This window comes from Chrysochloris asiatica, unplaced genomic scaffold (genome assembly GCF_000296735.1).
Source record: "Chrysochloris asiatica unplaced genomic scaffold, ChrAsi1.0 scaffold00012, whole genome shotgun sequence".
In the NCBI taxonomy this organism is placed as follows: domain Eukaryota; kingdom Metazoa; phylum Chordata; class Mammalia; order Afrosoricida; family Chrysochloridae; genus Chrysochloris; species Chrysochloris asiatica.
In genome coordinates, this window is record NW_006408530.1 from 7,498,008 (window position 1) to 7,514,187 (window position 16,180).

The 16,180-nt window shown below is 38.0% G+C and overlaps 1 protein-coding gene across 1 annotated transcript in view; it reads left to right on the forward strand.

The window, feature by feature from the left end:
- NEB (nebulin) overlaps nt 1–16,180 on the forward strand; it is a 261,077-nt gene that overhangs the window by 118,587 nt on the left and 126,310 nt on the right. The window contains 5 exon segments of the mRNA XM_006834547.1: nt 2,864–3,067; nt 9,006–9,110; nt 12,938–13,045; nt 13,965–14,276; nt 15,797–16,000. Coding sequence (XP_006834610.1) covers nt 2,864–3,067; nt 9,006–9,110; nt 12,938–13,045; nt 13,965–14,276; nt 15,797–16,000 — 933 coding nt within the window.

The following is a 16,180-nucleotide window of genomic DNA, read 5'->3' on the forward strand; positions in this document are numbered from 1 at the left end:
CCATTACTATCTGACAATGGGCAGATGGGTGGTGGGTTAGCATGTTAGTGCCTGCTAAAAAGCTCAACAATACAAGGACTCAATTTGCCTTGTAACTATTGTCATTTCAGTAGCACTTCTTGCCTCTTACTGGGACTGTCTTTGTGAAAGAGTCACAGAGTGATACTTGGAAAAAAAAAAATCTCTGTGATAAAGACAGACCCTGGAACCTACTGCAAACAGATGTCCTATCTCAATCTTTACGTGAGCAGCCAAGAGTTTTAACCACTGCATCATCAAGCCTCTTTACATTGTGAATTACATGTGTAAAATCCTCTAAACAGTTTCTATGACTCCTAGTGTTTTAACTTTGATAACTAGTAGTAAGGCTCAAACCTCCAACTGAATGCTTTATATACAACACATTTCCTGCACTATATATTTTATAAATGTTTGCAGGAATTATTAAGAAGTAGAGGGCTTTGAAGAATAAAACACATTAATAACAATTATACATTAATTGACTATTCCTTGAAACTATACAGCCCACGTATGGAAACGCCTCCATCTGTTCTGTAGCTTTCAACATACAGAACTCTGTGTTATAGTTCTCTCCAAAAAAAGGCTTTGCCTACACATGAAAAGTAGTTCACAATGGTTGATGTCACCCAGGAAATGACAGCGTTGACAGGTTGCTTTTATTTTATTTATTTTTGTTTTTTTTGTATATGATTTTTTTTTTTCTTTTTTGAAACTTTTTATACTGAATTGAATGAAGATTTACAGAGCAGATCATCAGTTTTGTATCTCAATGACTGCAGTCCCCTCTATGTAACAACAGCTATCCCACCTCGTCCCTTTAGTTCCTATTTCCCTTCTACCCTTCTTCACATTGACCGTCCATTTTACCAAACATGATGTCCTTCTCCAGGGACGGGTCCCTCCTGACAGCATGTCCAAAGAACAAGAGACGAAATCTTGCCATCCTCACTTTCAAGGAGCATTTTGGCTATACTTTTACCAAGACAGATTTGTTTGTTCTCCTAGAAGTCCATGGTACTTTCAATATTGTTCTCCAACTCCATAATTTAAGTGCATTGATTCATCAATGGTCTTCTTTATTCGTTTTTCAACTTTCACATGCATATGAGGCAATTGAAAATATCATAGATTAGGTCATGTGCACCTTGCTTGCTAGAAGCAAAAAGGACTCAAGAGGTAGAAAATTTCATTGTCTTTTTTCTTGTTGTTGTTATTTAGAGGGCAACAACCAGTAAGTTTTGGGCAATTCTAATGGACTTTTTAAGTACATTGCAAAATAAAATTTATATTTTCTACTTACTTGATGTTAAGAAACGAAAATTTCCCAACTAGATTTAATTCCATTGTTGTGGAGTAGTTATGAATTTTTAATGGAAATATACTTATCTTAAGTAGGAAAATGATTTCAAATAAAGTTATAGGGAGGTGATTCTGGAAAGGAATTCATGCTTCCTGTCCTGAGAAGTTGGCGGAAAGAGGCTTTGGGCCAATGAAATGCTTATTTACTGCCCTGAATCTTAAACAGTGCTATAACCATCAAAGTTCTGCCTCAGAGCTCAGAGGTTCTACATCATTATGATATTTTAGTTTCTTCTTTATTAAAAAGAACATAGTGTAAATTTTGAAATATCAAATTTTAAAAGTACATTGAAGACAATTAATACTCCAACATTACTCAGCTTCCAAAATTGTCCATTCCTTACTCATATAATATTTATATACACATGGTTTTATGTAATATCTTTTTCATTTAATATTATTTTTGCATGCCATTCTTTGATGGCTTTTAATAGCTGCAGACTATTCCATATTGCTAGTTCTAAAGTTTATTTATGGGGCACTCCGGAAATTAAGACTATTGGATTGGGCTAATCTGATGTAAAAGTGTTAAAAAGAGAAGATATTACTTTGAGGACTAGAGTGTTCCTACCACAGTCATGGTCTTTCCAGTCACCTCATATGCATATGAAGTCTGGTATGGTACCGTAGGATAAGCACTAAACCACAAGGTTGGTTTGAACTGCAAGGTCAGCCATTCAAATGCACCAGCTGCTCCTCCAAAACCCTATACAGGGTCAGTATGAGTCAAAATTGACTCAATAGCACTAGACAACAACAATATGCATGTGAAAACTGAACAATGAATAAGAAAAATGAAATAATTGATGCGTTTGGATGGTGGTATTGACCATGGATTGCCAAAAGAACAAACAATTCTGTCTTGGAAGAAGTAAAGCCAAAATACTCCATAGAAGAAAGGATGGTGAGATTTTGTCTCATGTACTTTGGACATACTATCCCAGGAGAAGGACATCAGGTTTGATATGATGATCAGTGAAAGAAAGGAAAATCCTGAATAAGACGGAGTGACACAATGGCTGCAGTCATGGGCTCAAAGAGCAACAATTGTGAGAATGATGCAGGATTGGGTTCTGTTTTGTTCTGTTGTACATAGGGTTGCTATGAGTTGGAATTGATTCAACTTTACTTAACAAGAAGTACAACAACATAATTTATTGACTGACAACCTGTTGCTGGATATGTATGTGGTTTCTCAAACTCTGGCTTGGCATCCTGTTCCTGTGCACTGACTGATAGAAGATGTTAGTTGGGATCACCCCTTTGCTAAAACCCTGAAATATCTGACAGTTTTTGTTGTTGTGGGTAGGAGATGTTTCTGGATCATTTTAAAAACATGGGTCCTCTTTTAGTCTGCCTAATACAGGAAGTTTGTTTCTATGAAAAGAAAACAGATGCACTTGATTATTGACTCCATTTCCATGCTTACTTTAACTCGTTTAGTCTTGATGAAGCATAACTGTCATTTGTTTTCTCTTTGCAGAACATTTATAAGTCAGATCTCCAGTGGATGAGAGGCATTGGCTGGGTCCCCATTGGATCTCTCGATGTGGTCAAGTGCAAGAGAGCTACAGAAATACTGAGTGATAACATCTACCGCCAGCCTCCAGATAAGCTGAAATTTACCAGTGTGACTGATTCTTTGGAACAGGTGCTGGCCAAGAACAACGCCCTCACCATGAACAAGGTGAGCCCCCACTGCCTCAAGCACACTTTTCCAAGATGCCAAAAGATGTTATTACCCTTTAAAAACCTTTTTTGTTGTTGTTTAGTGCCATCATGTCAGTGCGACTCACAGAGACCCTGTAAAGGGTTTCAGAGGAATGGCTGGTGGATTTGAGCCACTGATCCTGCAGTTCAAACCTACTTTGTGGTCCAGTGCTTATCCTACAACACCACACCAGGCCTTTAAAAACCAGTGGGATCAAAATTATCCATGATGATGTAGAGCCACATTCACTTTATGAATTGTTGTTGTTGTGTGCCATCAAGTCGATTCCAACTCATAGTGACCTAATATGACAAGACTAGACCTGCCCCATAGGGTTTCCTAGGCTGTAATCTTTATGAGGAACTCCTGGTGTGGTGCTGTAGGATGAGCACTGGACTGCGAACCACAAGGTCGGCAGTTCAAACCTACTAGCTGTTCCTTGGAAACCTTATACAGAGTTTCTGTGAGTCAGAACTGACTTGCCAGCATTTAACAACAAACAATAACAATCCTTATGAGAGTAATTGCCACATCTTTTCTCCTATGGAGTTGCTGGGTGGATTTAAACCATTGATTTTTCAGATAGCAGCTGAGAGCTTAACCATTGCTTCACCAGGGATTCTTGCATTGTGAACTGCGTATTTTAAATCCTCTAAGGTCAGCAGTTCAAACTCACCAGCCATTCCTCAGAAACCCTGTACAGGGTCGCTATGAGTTGGAACCGACTCCATGGCACTTAACAACAACAAGAAGAAGCAATTTATCTTATTCCCAGTCTTTTAACCTTGATACTTAGCAGTAAGTCTCAAGCCTTCCATTGAATACCTTAGACAAGTCTTATTTATTTTCCTAATAAGGTCAACAATACTTGTGTTTCAATTTGACTTTCTGTAATTCTCATTTTAAACGTCTTTCTATCAATACTTTATTTTCTGCTATAGCGCTTATACACAGAGGCCTGGGACAAAGACAAGACTCAAATTCACATCATGCCTGATACACCAGAGATCATGCTGGCAAGGCAGAACAAAATCAACTACAGTGAGGTAGGAGCTCAATCCCCTGATGCTACACTTAGTTTTGCGGCTGTTGTTCTATTTTGTTTGTGTTCTTTTGCTTCAAATATTTTTGTAGAAATACTCAGGTCTCATCTATCATAACGCTTGTGGTGTTTTTCATACGAACCCTCAGTCATCTGACCTTTCACCTCTGAGGTGATTATAAGGCATTATAGGATTCCACAGGCAAACGGAAGTCATGTTGTCTTTTCAGATCTTGTCTATTGCCAGTGTGGACCCGTGAGACTTTGAGTAGCACTTTTGGCATTTACAAGGGATAGAGTTGCCAGATAAAATATATATAAGTCCATTTGACACATAAATATGCTTAAAAAAATAATAATTCTTCACTGTATATCTGAAATTCTAATTTTACTGGGTGTGTATTTGCTAAATCTGGTAACCCTTCCAAGGGGACCTCCAATGATGTGCACCTCTTCCTCAACCTAGGTTCTAAAAAAAAAAGAGAGAGGACTAAAGCAAAGAAATAGAACTAGATAACAAAATCTCACTTTTTTTTGTTTTTACTATTAAAGCTAAAGAGCACATTTGCTGGAGAGTCAAATGGCCCTTCTAAACTGAACCCAGAATTATGTGCCCCTTCAGCCACAAGCCACACTGGAGCAGGACAAGTTGCCCCCTCCCAGGTGGTCTTGCTTAAAACATAGAGAAGCAGAGAAGGGCTCTAGGCTTGTTCCTAGAGACAGAAGGAGCAAGTTGAACTGAGCATGCCCAGTTATCCCATCCCTGCCAATTAGATAAGTGAGTGAATCACCATCCTCTCCAAGGGCAGAGTGAATAGAGCAGAGAAAAGCTAGAGTCTGTAGAATTGAGATCCTGTTATAGGAAGGAAACCTGTTTCTCCATTAACAACACTGCTCACTGATTTTTCCAAAAAGCCAATTTTCTAGATTCATGTTTTACTAATATGATATAGCCAAGATTTAAAATCTTGCATCTATTATTATAGTTGACTATGCTTGAAATCACACTTGAATTTTTTCTTAAAAAAGATTAAAACATTATAAAATATTATATGCTTGATATAAAAATTTTAAGTACTAAGATGAATAGAAGTGCATATATTTTAGACATAAATGAATAATAGTAAGTACATTCCTCTGCAATGTTCTTTTCAAGTAGCTTATATATAGATTGTTGCTTGTCCATATTAATACCCATTGTTTTATCTCATTTGTATATTGGCTGTATAGTATTTTTTATATGAATAGTATGTTTACTTTCCACCATTGCTAGATATTTAGGTTGTTTCTAGTTCCTATTCTTTTTGTATTTAAGTGGTATAAGTCACTTGAGAATACCAGAATTATTGCTACCAGACCTTTTGACTTCACTCTTTGGCTTGATTTTTCTACAGAGTCTGTATAAACTCGCTAATGAAGAAGCAAAGAGTAAAGGCTACGACTTGCGGAGCGATGCCATCCCGATTGTGGCAGCCAAGGCCTCCAGGGACATCGCCAGTGATGTGAGTAGAAACACTTCAGATAATAATATAGAAGAGTGAAGTGAGGGAGCACAGAGTTACTATGACAGGAACATACATTTGTGTTCCTGTTAGAGAATATTTATTGACTTATCTTATTAAATCAAAGAAATGTTTTTCATCTGAGGAAATGCTTTAATATTTTTAACTCCAGAAAACTTGAATAGCCAGGTTCCATGAGAGGAGGGGGGTGTTCTAAACATTCTTTTTCAATACAAACTTGTATGTGTGTCTATAATTTTCCATATCCATAATTATGAGAAATTTATCTCCACATTACCCACACAGTATGAAGAAAATGCCAAAAGAATTTTTAAATAACCTGGTTATATGTATTGATTCAAAATCAGGCCAAGATCTGGTCTATACCAGTCTAGAAAAATGTGCCTTTCCCCAATCCTGCTCAGTGTTTTTGCCAGCTCTTTGAACAATTAACCGTGTGCTCACATTTGAGTTCATTTTAAATGAAAACAGAATGACTTAAACAGAGACAATGAAATAGTGAAACCAGACTTCTCATTCCACTGTCTCTGAAAGAAGGTCCTTTGGTGGAGAATTCAGACTTCTATAATATACTAGGATTTGTGTGTCGTTGGTGCCCAAAACAGAGAGTAAACATCCCACTCATAGTCAACCCACTGTACTACCATTATCAACATGCTTTCTTCTATGTGTACAATCTGGTTCCTCATGTCGTTTTTAATTGTGTGTAACCCCAAACAAACCTCAGTCAAGTATGAGCTCAGCTGGATGCAGAGGGAAACACAAGCTCAGGGCATGCAGAGGGAAACACAAGCCAGTCCATTTCAAGAGATCTCTCATTTAAAGTCCTTGGAGTCAAGTAACCCAGTGAAAGACAGCAAAGAAAGATTTGGGAGGAATTGTAGATGGGCGGATGGAGTCCTGGTGTAGTACTGTAGACTCTTCACTGGACTGCTAACAACAAGGTCAGCAGTTCGAATCCACCAGCCACTCCTTGGAAACCCTATATAGGGTCACTATGAGTTATAATCGACTCGACAACACTAAACAACAAAAGTGGTGACAGTGGCTCCTCCAGACACAGGAATAGCACTCTCATGTAACCCCAATAAAAGGAGCTCTGGTAGCGTAGTGGTTGCAAATCGGGCTGCGAACCTCACGGTCAGCAGTCGAAACTACCAGCTGTTCCGCGGGAGAAATACGAGGCTTTCTGCTCCCGAAAAGATTTATAGCCTCAGAAACCCTGTACAGGGTCGCTATGAGTCGGAACAGACTCCATGGCACATAACAACAATAACAAACCCCAATACAAAAGTATACAATAATAATGGCTGTTAGACGTATTGCTGTCTTTCTTTCAAGGGATTGTATGTCTGAAAATCATAGGATTTATGTATGTCTTCCCATTAGATTCTTATTTGTGAATTCTAATTGAGGTTTAGATGAGACGAGAAGTTGGGGCTCAGATGATCCCATTTCTCTAGATAATTACTAATTACATTTGTTTTTTTATTAATAGACTTTTAGTTCTTTCTCTATTCATTTTTACTTTTTAATGATTTTTATCCCCAGTACAAATACAAAGATGGTTACCGCAAGCAGCTGGGCCATCACATTGGAGCTCGGGACATTAAGGATGATCCCAAGATGATGTGGTCCATGCATGTGGCCAAGATCCAGAGTGACCGGGAGTACAAGAAAGACTTTGAGAAGTGGAAGACCAAGTTCAGCAGCCCAGTGGACATGCTGGGGGTGGTGCTGGCCAAGAAGTGTCAGACCCTGGTCAGTGATATAGACTACAAGAACTTCCTGCATCAATGGACATGCCTGCCTGACCAGAATGATGTCATCCATGCTCGGCAGGCCTATGACCTTCAGAGTGATGTGAGTAACCAAGACCTGCTATTGCCATTGATGACCACACTTGTGATAGTAACATGTAGTAACACATAAACAATGGCTTAGGTTGAGATAGAACTTTCAGATGGGCTGGTGTTTCTTTTTCTCTCAGCTCCTTATTCATTGTACTTTTCTTTTTTCTTTGTTATGAGAACATAATACCATGAAGTTATATCAAATTTTATATTTTGAAAGATATGGGATTGTAGTTTAACCATCCATGTTTGCCAGTCTTTTTCTTCCATTTTTTTTAAACCAAGAGTCATAACAGTTTCAATAATCATTGCTTTTGTGTTTGATCTCACCAGAATGTTTATAAAGCTGATCTCCAGTGGTTGAGAGGCATTGGCTGGGTTCCCATTGGGTCTGTGGATGTGGTCAAGTGCAAGAGAGCGGCAGAAATACTGAGTGATACCATCTACCGCCAAGCCCCAGACAAGCTGAAATTTACCAGTGTGACTGATTCTCTGGAACAGGTGTTGGCCAAGAACAACGCCCTCACCATGAACAAGGTGAGCACTCAATCTGGGCGAAAACAATAATAGGGTCTTTGTCATTTGGAATATCTATAACTAATTATGTTAATCTTTTATTTTGTTTTATCTAATTTGTCATCCAGTGTATACTGACTTGACTGAGTTGTCTGTTCAGATATTAAGGCTTCTGGAAGCATATGCAGAAATTTTGCTTTGACATTTCATGTGAAACCATCAGAGTTTGAATAGGGCACTTATTTTGGGTTCAAATTGTCTGAAATCTATGAAATTTGTACATAATTTAGTATAAAGGTTACTGGGAATATATCTAGGTAAGCATAGAATAAACAACTCAGCTGCATGCAAATTTCAGTCAGCTGGTCTGCAAAACACAAAATCGGGTGTTTGAACCCACCAGCTGCTCTGGGGGAGAAAGATGAAGCTTTCTGCTCCTATGAAAATATGCAGCCTGGGAAACCCTATCCAGGATTGCTGGGAGTTGGAACCAACTCAACAACACTTAAGAACAACATATACATATTTGTTGTGGTTGTTAAGTGTCATCCAGTCATTCCAACTTGTAGCAACCCTGTATAGGGTTTTTAAGAAGCGATTGGTGAGCCTGAACCACCAACTTTGCATTTCAAACTGACTTTTCAGTCCAGCACATTAGCCGGTAACACCACATACATATGCATATATTTCATATCAATCCTATTTAACTTTTAGTGACAATATCCTGTAATATCAAAGAAGTTGGAAAAATGCTATTTATACATGAAGGACAGATAGTGAGGAGGCTAACTTCCAACTTTGTAATGAAGTGCTGGTGTGGTACAGTAGGATAAGCACTAGAGTGCTTAAGGTTGGTGGTTCAAACCCACAAGCTGCTCCTTGCAAACCCTATACAGGGTCTCTATGAGTGATTTCCTGCTGGGAATTCCTATTTAAAGTAAACATTGTTTTTCTAATACATTAACCTTTATTTTTCACAGCGCTTATATACAGAAGCCTGGGACAAAGACAAGACTCAAGTCCATATCATGCCTGATACACCTGAAATTATGTTGGCCAGACAAAACAAAATAAATTACAGTGAGGTAAGACCATTTGTTTTATTTCCTTGCTCTAGCCACACTGATTTTTACTGATGTAGTAGTAATGCTGAAGTTATAGCTTGACCCTGATGTGTGCCAGTTACCTTAGGTTTTTGTTTTGGGGTTTTTTTTTATGCACATTACTCTACCTTCATTATACATATCTTTATATTGAAAAAAAAAAAAAACAGATAGATGAACGATAAATCCATAGATAAACCCCTAATGTAGGGGAAAACCCTCAAAGTCAACTATTAATGACTGAAATATATAGTTGACCATTGGACAACAAGATTTGTACTGCATAGGCCCACTTACACGTGGATGTATTTTTTTAAATTCCGTATGAAGCAAATCATTTCCACATAAACAGTTTATCTCTCCACCAAATTGCATATTGCAGTACAAAGTGATGTCTCATGGTACTGGCATATTTCCCATCATATTTACTGCAATACCATAAACTTTGAATAACACCATGGAACTCACACAGAGTGCCACTAGTGATGCTGGAAGTGCTCCCAAGATGCAGAGCAAAGTCATGACATTACAAGGAAGCGCTGAATTGCTTGATATATACCACAGATAGTGGTCTGCAGAAATAAATCCAGCCTAAGGATCATTGTAAAAAACAGAAAAGAAAAGATTTATGAAGCTGTTGCTATAGCTACTCCAGCTGACATGAAAACCTTGCACTTTCCATGAAATACTTGCTTTTTAATTTTGTATTGAAAATGCAGCTTTTATATGAGTGGTGGTGGTAGTTATGTGCTGATACCAGTATATAATATATATAACATACAAAATATGTGTGACTCGACTGTGTATGTAATTGATCAACATTAAGCTATTGGTAATTAAGCTTTGGAGGTCAAAAGCAATGTTCAGATTTTCGATCATGCTGAGAGTCAGTGTTGATCCTCATGTTGTTCAAAGGTCGACTTTATTGCCATCTAAAAATTTTTAAATAGATTATTGCTAATTATTAAATTGGAGACTTGGTGTGGCACTGTAGGATAAAGCATTGGACCATAAGGTCAGCTACAAGGTGGGCATTTCAAACCTACCAGCCACTCTTCAGAAGCAACTTGATGGCACTTAATAACAACAAAAACAATTATTAAATTAGCATTTGCCTCCAAATTTGTTCCATGAGTCCATAGCTATCTCAAAAAATTTATGTGATGATAAAACAGAGTAGAATATGTCCAGCATAGAACCAGGAGCTGCATAGTTACTCAGTAAACGTTAATTTATTTCCTTCCCACTCATGTCACCAGGAAAATTGGATTCATTTAGTATGCTTAAAGCAACTGGAGGTGTACTTACAATAACTGAAATGAGACTTCTTAAATTCATCCAATTAAAAATTCCCAAGGACAATAATAGAATGCATTCCTTTATGAACTATATTAAGCCTCAGTAAATATGTCATTACATATCTTTGCAGTCCAACAATACTACAGCATAAAAACTTTTAGTCCAATTGTCCTAAAGCCAAAGGTTTATCTAGTTTAATCAAGAGGAGTATTGATTTCGTACATGTGTATGTGACTTAATTTAAGTAGAAAAAATTAAAAGAGGGAAGATTTTCCTTCAGTTGAGAAGACATGAAAATTTGAGTATGCATTTTCAAGACCTGACCATACCTATTGTTTTCTCCTTATTAGTTACATTTGCTGTAATAATGTAGACCATGCTTATATCAAATAACCATGACAAATGAAATGAAGAGGATATAATTTCCCTTTCTTCAACATTATAAAGTAGACCCAAAGACAAGCCTGATCATAAATATTTGATTGGCCGTGAATTGGATCATTTTTTAATGAGCCATTTTTCTCGTGGCCACTGAACTTCTCTGTTGGATTATTGTATCCCAGGAGATCTGTCTTACCCTGACACATGAAGTTTGTTTCCCAGACTGTGATGAAGTTTTTAAGCCTCTCCCTTTCACTAAAGTAGCTCAGATGAGGAAGGTTGTTTTTTTCCCTATGACAGCAGAAAGGAAATTAGACTTTAATTTGGGGAGATAGAGCAGCTGGGGACTTTGGACCTGGAGAGGGAGAGGGGCTGTGTGCTGACGACCGAGGGGGGGTAGGGGGCAGGCTGGGAGGGTATACCCTTTGGTTAATGGATGATGCATGGAGGGAATTATAACCATGGCAAGGAAACAATATACAATGGGATCAATGTGAAGCTAATGTCTTCCCATGTAAACTATCACATAATTCACAATAAAGCATTAAAAAATTTTTTTCTAACAATTTCATCTGGATTAACTTTCTTTAAAAATGCCTGACTATGTGAATTCCCTAAGAGCTATCTTCTGAAGATTAGATTTCAGAGTGATCCGTTTGAACCTCTTCTCAGTCTTTTTCCAGTGATATCTTTGTTCCATACTTTTGCTCAACAAATATATATATATATAATATAAACATATATATTTTCTTGTTATTAAGTGCAATCTAGTCGGCTCTGACTCATAGCAACCCTGTATAGGGTTTCTGAAGAGTGGCTGGTGAGTTCATACTGTGAACCACTCTGTGGCGCCACACCGGGACAATTATACATATATACATGCGTCAGAAATAAAGTGTGAAATAAAGATAAAGCCATTGTTATATTTCCTTTAAAACCTCAAGTGACTTCTAAACTATTTTCCAGAACTATCCACTGGTATTATGTCTGCTTTCACCAATTCAGTAAATCTTTTCATAGAGGGAAAGGAAAAGGTTTTCAGTTAAAGATTAAATTTATCAATCATAAAATGATTTTAGAGCCTTCCTTCTGTCTTGGCATTAGAGGTGAGTTGCCTTCAAAGTTGTCTCCCCTGAGGTTATAAGAAGATTTTCCAAGGGGTATTCCAGCATGGATTATTCAACTTCCATATATACTCTTTTCTAAATTTTCTCCCTGAGAATTCCCATGAAGTTGAAGTTATGTTCTACTTCCTCTTTTAAAGCCATTCTTCCTTCACTTCATCCTCTAGCCATTTCTAGCAGTTGACAAGATGAATAAATGAGGAGGAAGTCAATATTAGCAGAATAACTCTTAGATTAGCCTTGAGTATGGAATTGAGTGGCCATATAGGGAGCTCTGGTAGCGTAGTGGTTACGAATCGGGCTGCGAACCTAAAGGTCAGCGGTTCGAAACTACCAGCTGCTCCGCGGGAGAAAGATGAGGCTTTCTACTCCCGTAAGGATTTACACCCTCGGAAACCCTGTACAGGGTCGCTATGGGTCGGAACCGACTCGACGGCACGTAACAACAACAACAACATAGTTATTATAGAAGCATACTCTCTATTAGAGCTCTGGCAGCATAGTGGATTTTCAACTGTGCTGCTAACCACAAGGTCAGTAGTTCGAATCTACCAGATGCTCCATAGAAGAAAGATGAGGGTTTCTGCTCCTATAAAGATTTATAGCCTCAGAAGCCCTATATAGGGTCACTATGAATCGAGACCAACTCTACGGCATGCAACCACCAACAACCAATCACTCCCTATTAGAAAAACTGTCTCTAATTCAAATTTGGTTTTAAATAAATCAACATTTCTTGGTTGTTTCATGAAAACAACAAGGGTTGAACAACCTAAACAAATTTGAGAACTATTGACTTAATGTTTAAAATCTATCAGAGAATTATGTAATTAAAACCTGCTGAATTTGAATTTTTTATTTAAATGAAAAGAGAGGTAGAAATATTGTATGAGTTAAACTAAACATGCTAATATGGTCTGCACTCAAAATCGTCTTCCTTTGAGCAAACATACATTTTTAGAGTGCATATGTATTGTATCTAATGGCCACTCTTTCTTTCCTCAGAGCCTCTATCGACAGGCCATGGAAGAAGCCAAGAAAGAAGGCTATGACTTGAGAAGTGACGCCATTCCCATTGTGGCTGCAAAGGCCTCTAGGGACATCGCCAGTGATGTAAGAGCTGATCAAATCCTAGTATTTGTTGCCAACAGGCCAGCCTTCTGCATAGGAAATCACACAACTAGAATATAGGTGGAAGTCACTACCCTAACTCCTTTCATTGTATAAGCAAAGAAATTGAGACTTTGAGACAGTAAGTAGACAACTTGCCCAAGATCACAGCATCATAGTGGTAATGTCAGGGAAGGAATGGTCTTCATGCCTTTGGTCTTTACTTCGTACAAGAGAATGCCTTGAATAAAGTCAGATGGACACATGTTGTGCCCTGGTGAGTTCTCATGATAACACTCAAGGGAAAAGAGCCAGGAAAGAAACAGCCTGGTGGAGTTCCCCTCCATCACTTGAAAAAGGACATAAGATAGCAAAATGGTTGACAGTCTCCTTGCTGCAGGATCCATGGATCCTGATATTTCTTCCCCTAAATATGAAGACATCAGATTCCTGGACAATTTAAAGACTAATCTGAGAGTGGCAAATTTGTTCACTTTAAAACTACCCTCTTCAGATGATTTGTGCAGAGACGATTCTCAGAATGTCCTGGGGCAGAGAGGGAATGCAGGAACTGTGTAAATACATTCCTCATGTGTGTTCTCTGTTGGGTTCGCCCACATGATACAGTTAGGAGACATTACCATGGATTATTTTTGAAATTGGGCTTACCCTTTTAATGTTAACTTTCTATCACTTTTTGTTCACATGTAATTTTCTAGCATATTATAAAGGACTCATCTGTGGTAATGTGCACATTAACCAGATATCTTTTTCTTTGGGTGTAAATATGTATCAGTGCGTAACATTACAGCAGCAAGCTTTATGAAACACCCTAGGATTTCACAGAAAGCCTTCACCATGGAAATAACCATAGGGAACATCCCAGAGTGTGCCTCCTTACTTACTGAATTCTTTCTTCCAGTATAAATACAAAGAAGCATATCGTAAGCAGCTGGGCCACCACATTGGTGCCCGTGCCGTACACGATGACCCCAAGATTATGTGGTCCCTTCATATTGCAAAAGTGCAGAGTGAACGTGAGTATAAGAAGGAATTTGAGAAATACAAGACAAGGTACAGCAGCCCAGTGGACATGCTTGGTATTGTTTTGGCCAAGAAATGTCAGACCCTGGTCAGTGATGTGGACTATAAGCATCCCCTGCATGAGTGGACCTGCCTACCTGACCAGAATGATATCATTCAGGCACGGAAAGCCTATGACCTCCAGAGTGACGTAAGTATTCTTGAGGCTGGTTTTGCACGTTAAATAAATATCTGAAACATGCCTGAGGATTCAGACTAGAATCAATAGATATTTTTTTGTTTGTTTATTTTGTTGTTGTTGTTGTTAAGTGCCGTCGTGTTGATTCCAACCCATAGCGACTCTATATAGGGTTTCCGAGGATCAGCTGGTGAGCTTAAACAGCCAAACTTGCAGTTCAAACGCCTTTGCAGTCTGGTGCAGTCTGGCCCATTAACCCACAGTGCCACACCAGGACTCCTTGTGTATTTTAAGTAATCTATAATTGAATCCTTGGAAAGAGTTTCCCTTGGGAAGCCCTACAGTCTTCTAAAAATTGTTTCTTTCTACCAGAAATTATATGTAAAAGAAGGAAGAAAAATAAATATTATCATTTATATACAGGCACATATCTTCCATAGTCCCTGAGTGCTATAAATGATTAATTAACATGCTCTGCTGTGAACTACATTTTGAGTCCAACCAGAAATTCCAGGGAAGAAAGATGTGGCAATGTACTACCCAAAAATTAGCCACTGAAAACCCTATGGGGCACAGTTCTATTTTGACACACATAGAATCCACTCTACAGTAGTTGGTTTTTATATGTATTTTCCTAGACCTCCAAGTATCTATTGTCTTGAGTTACAGAAAACTAAGTGTTCAAAAAATATCACTACATCTTTTTGCTAAAGAGGTGAATAATAGGTGTGTGTCAGTAGAAGGAAGTATAGAGAGAATGGGAAGATAAATTGTTATTGTTAGGTGTGCTCAAGTCCACTGTTTACTTATAGCAATCCCATGTGACAAAGTAGAATTGTGCCATCAGGTTTTCTAGACTGTGATCTGTATGGGAGTAGGTTGAAAGGTTTTTCTCTTATGGAGAAGCTGGGTGAGTTTGATCATATTTAGCATGTGCTATAGGATAAGTACTGGACTGGTAACCGCAAGGTCAGCAGTTCAAATCCACCAGCTACTCTCAGAAACCTATACAGGGTCACTATGAGTTGGAACCAACTTAACAATAATAACACTGAGGAATCAGTCACTGAAAATTCCATGGAGCACAGTTCTACTCTGACACATATGGGATTGTCATGGATTAGCGTCAACTTGACAACAGCTACCTTTACTGTTACTGAAAATGAAATAAAATGAATGCTGTATTAGCTTTATAAAGTCATGTTTCTTTTACACACTTAATACTTTGTGATTTTTGAAGATCTCAGCAAGACTTTTTGTGATGCATGTGGTATTAGTCTAAGTGTATACTCTCTTTTAGAGAAACTCTAGTATATTTTCCAAGACAAAAGAAGCTCTGTTTTTGTATAATGGGCATATGATACACTCAAGGGTAGGACCATGTATTTTACTTAAACAAAGAAAATCTTTCATCATTTTTAGTACAATCTTCTGTACCCCCAAAATGCTTTTGTGTTTTCTAATATGATCTATTTTGTGACTGAGTCAGAGAAACTGATGAATACATGTGTTTCTTATCTGTTGACATGCAGAATTTGTATAAGTCAGACCTGGAATGGATGAAAGGCATTGGCTGGGTTCCCATTGGTTCCGTAGAAGTTGTTAAAGCCAAAAGGGCCACAGAGATACTGAGTGATAATATCTACCGTCAGCGTCCAGACAAATTCAAATTCACCAGTGTAACTGACTCTCTGGAACAAGTGCTGGCAAAGAACAATGCTATAACAATGAATAAGGTGAGTCTTCTCATCTCATCATTAGATTAAGGCTTTTAGCAATGAAGAAATTAAGATTTCTGATATATTATTACATTTTGAAGATTGTGATAAAATGTATACCTCTTAAAATGATTTTTCACTTAAACGTGCCATGTTGTCTGTGCTCTCATGTCAAGAATCACTGCACTAATAGGAATT